At 40.0% G+C, this 8,271-nt stretch overlaps 1 protein-coding gene across 1 annotated transcript; it reads left to right on the top strand.

Moving 5' to 3' along the window:
- The first annotated feature begins 1,101 nt into the window (after positions 1-1,101).
- Positions 1,102-7,444, top strand: ADIPOQ (adiponectin, C1Q and collagen domain containing). Its single transcript, XM_015411332.1, has 3 exons — positions 1,102-1,176; positions 4,489-4,712; positions 6,281-7,444. The coding sequence occupies exons 2-3, from the start codon at positions 4,496-4,498 to the stop codon at positions 6,817-6,819; spliced, it is 756 nt and encodes a 251-aa protein (XP_015266818.1). The 5' UTR covers positions 1,102-1,176; positions 4,489-4,495; the 3' UTR covers positions 6,820-7,444.
- The last annotated feature ends 827 nt before the right edge of the window (positions 7,445-8,271 follow it).

Below are 8,271 nucleotides of genomic sequence, written 5' to 3'. Positions count from 1 at the left end.
AATTTCTGCCCACATGAGCAAGGTATAGGATTCAATATTTTTTCAAGGATGGTTGTGTGATTGTTGGAGTCCAAAGACCACAGGGATGCCAGCCTCCAGGTGGGGCCTGGGGATCCCCCAGAATGACAGCTCATCTCCAGACTACAGAGATCAGTTCCCCTGGAAAAAATTGATGCTTTGGAGGACGGACTCTGTGGCATTGTACCCCACTGAGATCCCTGTCATCTCCAGGCTCCAACCCCAAATCTCCAGGAGTTTTCCAACCTGGATCTGGCAACTATACTCTCCCCCATCTCCTACCAGTGGCCAAGGGGGACCTGTCAACCCTTTGTCTAAGCCATGTTGCATGTCTACCCATGTCTGTCCACGTACCTGGCAATCCAAATCACTGTATGGATCAAGCAAAAACAAAGTACCTGTGGCATAAACAGCCCAAGAAAAAAAGATTCAGGTGGGTAGCCGTGTTGGTCTGAAGCAATAGAACAAAGTTTGAGTCCAGTGGCACCTTTAAAATTGCACACTTCATCAGATACCTGATGTGTTAGATTCCCGATAGGATCTGATGAAGTGTGCATGCACACGAAAGCTTAAATCCAGAATTAAACTTTGTTGGTCTTAAAGGTGCCACTGGACTCATACTTTGCCCAGGAAAAAGTGAGCCAAGCCACACATGGAGCAAAAAGGCATCTCTTCCACATATGTCAAGTGGGGGGGGGGATTGCTTTCCTGCCCCTAAATATGTATTTTTATAGAGCTGAGTAGTCACAGACTTGAAATGATATACATAAAGAACCAGAACAGCCTAGAGTAGTCAGAGGAAAATTAATCTAAAAGGTATCTTTTTCAAAAACCACAAAGCTTTAAAACAAAATCTGATTATCATTGGTTTGATATGACTCGAGGAAAGCAATTTGGTTCTTTTTCAATATTTGAAAAATGCTTTTTAAGAAAATAGAATGTAACTGAAATTATTCCACATTAACAATGAAACAGTTAACCTGATGGAAAACACCAAGGATTAAATTAGACCACTCAGCAGCAAATGGAGAGAACAGCATTTTAACTGACACTTCTACACGCCTCTCTGTGATAAGAGATGCAGTGACCGGACTATTCTTTCCACTGCACTTCTGAAGCGACTGAAAGCCACCCAGGACACCACCCAAGCACCAGCTGGTAAGAAAAATTTCTGTTAGCGTTTGGGGGGGGGCAGTTGTAATACACCATTCAGATTGGTAATTGTCTAGGGACATTTCACCTGCATCTTTATTGCAAGAATTTATTACCTACCAAATCATTTCTCAGTTGATTGTGCTGTATCTAGCACATGTTTGAATTAACCAACAGAAATGAACTCCAGATAGTTCATAAACTGGAGAAAGCTTTGGTGAGAAAATGATTAAGACAAATAGTTCAGAGGCTCTCTATTGATAAATAAATTAGTTGTGTCTCTTGATGAACACCTGCCATTCTCCTGCCAGTGCTATTATCTTAAGCATCCTGATTTAACCAGGTGCATGACTTCATGTGACACCTAAAGGTACTGCCAAGTGAAGGAAAGAGAGACATGGGATATACCTGCTTGTGAGAGTTACTTGCCTTCCTTGTCAGTCCACACTTTGTGCCAGATTCATGCCTGATCACTGAATTTGGGATTTCCCACCTCTGAATGGTGAGAGTTTTTACCTTTTCTTGAAGCCTTTGGCGCACCGGTCAGCAGTCATCTGCCAGAGTCTTTAGATGTTGACTTTTTTGCGCTGTTCCTTGCCCTAGAGACTTCTCTGATAGAGTGAGCCTCCACAAGAGTTACACAGTATAATCCTAACAAGAGCTACACCCTTATGAGTCCACTGAAATCAATGGGCTCAGAAGTGTACAATTGTGCTTAGGATTGTACTGAAACTCTGTTTGCATCTGATGATGATGATGATGATGGGCAAATTCTTTGGGAATATTCAGACACAAAGATACTTGCTTTCGTGCAAGATATTGCACTAGATTACCTGAAAATAGTCTTTAGTTCAATCACTCTGTAGGTCTATGGAATATATTATAGAATTATTATATATTTGAAATGCTTATGCATGATTAAAGAATTGGATTCAAGAAACTGGGAATGAAACAAATTCATCCCATAGAAAGCTGTTTCTGAATATTAGGGAACCTACAGGAACAGATGGGGATGTGGCACAGGGGCTGCAAGTAAATGGGACATTGGCAGAAGTCACACACACACCACCCTCCTGTGTCTGTGCAGTAAGAGCTCGCATAAAGCATCTGTGCCTGTATGAAGCAATTTCTCTTCCTTGCTGCAGCCCCTCAAACCACACCCCAACCCTCAGAAGCAGCTGGCAGAGGGAAAGGATCCATTGGGTGAAGTCAATCTGTTAATGCTTCATTATAGAACCAATCTAAAAATCTGGCAATAAGTCTGGAAATACAAATTTTATTTTGTCATGAAAACTGAAGAACAGACTTCAGAATATAATCAAAGTTATGATTTACAGAATAGCAGCCCATAAATATGCATTGAATAGCACTTGACTAGGTACCAGATCTGTAAGATTTGTATTATATATGTGCCATATGGCCTGATCCTATACATATTACAGAGTATAATAGAAACTAAGTATTACAAAGTACAAGAACTTAAGTCGCAGTCAAGTGTACATAGGATATGTTCTTTTCATAGAGCTAAAATATAGTTATATCCTTGATTTTTGTTTTTCTGACTGGGAAAGTAGGTAGCTATTTGCAGGTTTAAGACCAGAAGCATCCTTGAAATACCTTCAATTTTACAGGGATCAAAATCCCATTGTGGTTCAATTGTTTTTTGCAAAATTAGATTAAACAAACTGGTGTAATGTTTTTGGAAGCAATGGAAAGGTATCAAGTTTATGTTAACTCCATAGTTGGGTAAAACAGCTTTTTACAGAACATGCAAACACAGTTCAATGCTTTGGGATGCAAAATGTTATTGAATCATTTCACTTTTTTAAAAAAATCAGAAAATAGTTACCCAGCCAAGGTACGTGTGTTCTGTGTTCTGGAACTTCATTATGTACTTCTGAAGTTATTTAGTGATCAGAACAGTGAAGTGGCACAAGTTGGTCATGCCAAAATATGTATCCCACTATCTGCCAAACAGTCTCAGTCACTCATACTCTGAAGATAGTATTTCTGGAATCTAGAAGTCACTTAACTGGCCCATTCTTGTTCAGCAGATTTGGCTTATCATGTTCAAGTATTAGTGAGGGGTATCAGAATGCCTCATTAGGTCATTAAACATGTTTCTAAATTCTGCACTGTATGGACATCCAGTTAATTATGGTGCAATCTCTAAAAACACATTGGCAAGGATATATCATTAAGGCTGTAATACTATGCACCTTTATTTAGAAGTTAACACCATGAAAACACCCCGACCTGGATAGCCAAGGCTAGCTTGATCTCATCAGATCTTGAAAGCTAAGCAAGGTCAACCCCTGCTAGTATTTGTATGGGAGACCTCAAAGGAATACTAGAATTATAATGCGGAGGCGAGCAATGGCAAACTACCTCTGAACAACTCTTACCTTGAAAACTGTACGGAGTCACCGTAAGTCAACTGTGACTTGATGGCAACCCCCTCCAAACAATTAAAACAAAGTGAGACTTACTTCTCAACATGATGTAATGGTCAGACTAGGATCTGGGAGACCAAGGTTTGAACCCTCACTCTGCCATGGTAAATTACTGAGTGACCTTGGGCCAGTCATATACTCTCAGCCTAACCTTCCCTCACAGGGTTGTTGTGAGGATAAAATGGAGAACAGAAGAATGGTGTGGGCCATCTTGCGCTCCCAATGGAGAGAACAGGGAGGTGTAAATGAAGTAAATTAAAATAAAAACATATTCTCAGTACACATGCATAGGATCGGGCTGCACATCATTAAACATCCTTTCATTGTAAAGGCAGGGGAGAGAAATATCTAGGCCATTGAGAACCATTTAAATGTGTGTTCCCTGTCTCTAATTATCCATTAAGTCTGTTAGACAGAACTATAGAAATCAAGAGAGCTAACAAAGCAATCCTAGGAACATTTCCCTGAGAGTATAAGCCTCACTGAACACACCTCAGCATTCCGAGTAAACCTACATATGATTATTCTGTAAAATGTCTAACAATACTAACCAGCAAAGTCTAACAGCTAAATTTTGACCTCTTATTGTATAACGCATATTTAGATCAAGTTCTGAACTGGAATCCACCTATGATGGTTTAGATTCTTGGGTCCATGTTCCTACACCAGGTCCCCCCTAACTTACCAGGCACAAAACTCCAAGAAATTGAAGGAATATTTAATAATCAAAAATGCGATCTAAGCTGTTTTGCACAGGCCCTACAGAAATGCAAGGGACCTGGCCAAGTGTATGGGAGTGCACCTCATGTTCATCGTGGGTTTTCTTCAGCACATTGTTTCTTATTCAGTAAATTATTATTTCCAGATTCAAGATGAATTGGATGTCCGGTTTCCTCTTTTGCTCATTGGTGGTGCTGTTGCAAGTTTGCTCTAACCTTGAAGTTGATGCCGATGAAGACCCTCAGACACCTGGACGATCTTGTGCAAACTGGATGGGAGGAGCACCAGGCTACCCAGGTCACAATGGAATTCCAGGAAGAGATGGAAGAGATGGGCAGAATGGCCAAAAAGGAGATAAAGGCGAACAAGGTAAGTCAGTTCTCTGGTAGTCTATTTAAGCCTGTTAATACCACAGACTTTGGTTAAAATCTGTACCATGATTAATCAGTAGGATTGAGATCAACGTACTCCCCACCTTACAGTTCAGATGAATATGTCACTTACCTTCACCCTAAGCCATATTTGATGAGAAAACAAGTGAAGATAGCTTTTATTTCGTTAGTATTTAAAAGCTGCAGATATTTTGCATTTCAGGGTAGACTCATTAGCATTACAACCTTGTAGCAATAAGAATAGTAGGCAGCTCACACCACGGATGGTGGTAAATTAAAATAAAAGTCATATACCTGCTGGGATTACAACATGCTCATTTTTGAAGAAATGTTGGCTGAGGAAGCATTCAGAATTTTCGATTTTTACATTTTTGGAAAAGAAAATACCAAGCAGACCTTTCTTTAAGCACATAAGAAGAACCCTGCTGGATCAGACCAGTGGTCCATTCAGTCCAGCATCCTGTCTCACACTGTCTCTTTAGTCTCTATGGCAAGTAGCCAATGATAGACCTGTCCTCCTGCCAATGGTACAGTAGGTTTCTATATATTTAATTACAAGCTTCACTCACAAAAATGATTTCCTTCCTTCAACATCTTACTTCAGTAACTTCTATACCATTCCACTGAGCATAATTTGAAGCCTTTCTCCATCAAAAGAAGATTTCCTCCAAGTTAAGTAGAGGAAGAGCCATTTAAGTTGAAGGTTTCTTGGAGGATGGTTGGATCTCTCCAATTTTGTTTGTACAGAACTGAGATTTGGTGTGTTGATTGGGTGTGCTGGGTGTTGTTTATTATCAGATATAGAAGGTCTTTCTCACCCCTCTCCTCCCATGACAGCCCCAAAAGCTCCTCCATCTTGTTCTTGGGAAGTTTCATAGGGGTTTTTGGGGTACCACGGGAGGGGGAAGCTTGGAAAAATCATGCTCCATGTGTGAAAGCTTGTGTGCCTGCAGAAACACTAGCGTGGATAAAAGCCAAGAGCATCACTCAAACCACTGTGTAGTTGCTAATAATGTAACATCTGAATAACTGATATGTGGATCTCACAGTGTCTCAGACAAGCCTCATATCCTGTAATGGATGGTGGAGCATTAATTTCTGACCACAGATAAGCTCCACATGCCAATTTTTCATGAATGGCGCAAGTATAATGATGTTAGACCCCAGATATTATTGCACTGTGTTGTATTAAAATGTTGGAACAGAGGTCTTGTGCATGAAGAGGAAAATGAAGGAACAGGAGACATCTAATAACACTTAACAGCAACTTGATTTTACTTACCTTAGGTGGGAGACCACTGAGGCCTAATTTAAGCATAATGCTCATGAAGCAAAAGAGATCACTCTGATTTTACTGCTAGATTTTATGGGCTATGGATTTGATATAGGTTGCTGTTTTAACAATAGTGATGTTGGTCTGTGGTTTATGGTTTTAATTATTGTGTATGTGCATAAATACACCTGCGTGATCCAATGTGGGCCCACTATGTGGAAAAGGCAATCTGTAGATACATAAATAACATAATTAATCTATTTACTTGCTAGGTACACCTGGCCCCAAAGGGGACAGTGGAAATACAGGAGAATCTGGTGCTGTTGGCCTTATAGGACCTCGGGGTGTTCCAGGATCTCCAGGACTGAAAGGGGAAAAAGGGGAAAGTGCCTCCAGTTATCGATCTGCCTTCAGTGTTGGTCTAACAACCAGAGTCCCCCACCCCAATATTCCTATCAAGTTTTCAAAGATCCTCTACAATGAGCAAAATCATTATGATCCAACAACAGGGAAGTTCCGATGCAGCATTCCAGGAATGTACTATTTTGCATATCATCTCACTGTGTACCTAGCAGATGTGAAAGTGAGCTTGTTCAAGAGTGGCAAGCCAGTCATAATCACTTATGATCAGTATCAGAAAAACAATGTTGACCAGGCATCTGGTTCTGTTTTGCTCCATGTAGAAACTGGGGAAGAAGTTTGGCTTCAAGTATATGGAGAAGAGGAGAACAATGGTATCTATGCTGATAATATTAATGATTCTACTTTCATGGGATTCTTGGTCTACCCAGACTTAGATTATGAGCATTAGACCATGAGGAATGATTAGCCGAGAATACATTTGGAGACAGATTGTTGTTTAATTGGCCATGGCCATATTTTTGACACTAGCAAACACAATTAATTTAGATAGACTCATGACTCATTCACACTTGTATGTACATTGCCTGCAGTGTAAAGTGATGGCTTGGATGTGTGAATGAGCTGCCACAGATATGACCTCACTGAAATAACTTTAAAATCACCTCAGCCACAGTGCTTTTCGAAGGAGTCAGTTCACATATCCAGCTATCCAACACCATAAGTACAGTAAATGAAAGAAAGTTACATGTATGTGCAAATCAGGACACAGGCTGCAATAATCCTAGATACTATTTACAAAGAGTTATTATTCTGTCAAAGGACTGTGCATTTGAGTAGTAGGACCTTTGGGTAACAGATATTCAATAATGAGGAACAATCATTGTTCCGTGCTAATAGAAGCATCCTTATATGTGTAGCTTTCAGACTGGTTTCTCATTAGACCCAAGTTATTTTCTCAGACAGATTGCTATACATATTCCTTTCTTTTGTGAATTATGTTTGTCTTCTATATAATATGTAAACGTAAGCAAGGAATAATGGCAGTACTTCAATAAAGAAGGGGGTTTGCAACAGAATTAGCAATTATAAATAAAAATACTGTTCACTCATACTTCTGTTTATGTGTTTTTTATGTTCTACAATTACATCGATACAAGAAGAGTCCAGAAGAACAAGATGAAATTATAATTTATGCTGCTTCTTTTACTATTAATGATTTAAAAAACCCTCCATGCTAGTTTTTGTCCTTTAGCTTAAGTGATTTCATTCCTTGTTCATTCTTTCCCAGTTATCAATATATCTAATTCCCTATCTGGCCATGTCCGAGGATACTTAAACCTGGAGATTAAAGCCATGAACAGACAAGTCAGATCTTTATACTATCCTGAAAAAATCCCCAGGGTTGCAGAAAAATTATTTATTTATTTATTTATTTGATTTCTATCCCGCCCTCCCAAAGGCTCAGGGCGGCTCACATACGGCAAAGCGAGGTACCAATATCATAACATATATAATAAAATACAATATTTAAAACCACTATAAAACCCTCCGAAAGCATGGTGCTGCAATCTAGAATATTAATCTTCCAAAATGGGGACAATCCAAAATCCAAAATCTTTGGGTTGTGGTGCAAAGGCAGGCAATAGTTAACCACCTTTGAAGATCTCTTTCCTTGAAAACCCCACGGGGTCACAATAAGTCAGCTGTGAATTGACAGCCCTTGATGGCACTTTCCACCACTACCACTGTGTAACTGGGCCAGACTGGTGGCCAGAACTCTGCAGAGTTTTCCCAAGGAGAGGCTGCCAGGGGAGGGAAGGAGGTAAGCTGAAGATAGGGTCAGATGAGGGTAGGCTGGCTGGTTGGCTGCTGTGTGGGAAAGATAAAAGGAACAGGGGAT

The sequence above is a fragment of the Gekko japonicus genome, unplaced genomic scaffold (genome assembly GCF_001447785.1).
Source record: "Gekko japonicus isolate JY-2015 unplaced genomic scaffold, Gekko_japonicus_V1.1 scaffold433, whole genome shotgun sequence".
NCBI lineage: Eukaryota > Metazoa > Chordata > Lepidosauria > Squamata > Gekkonidae > Gekko > Gekko japonicus.
Note: the sequence above shows the minus strand (reverse complement) of the source record. Positions and strands in the feature narration are given on the sequence as shown.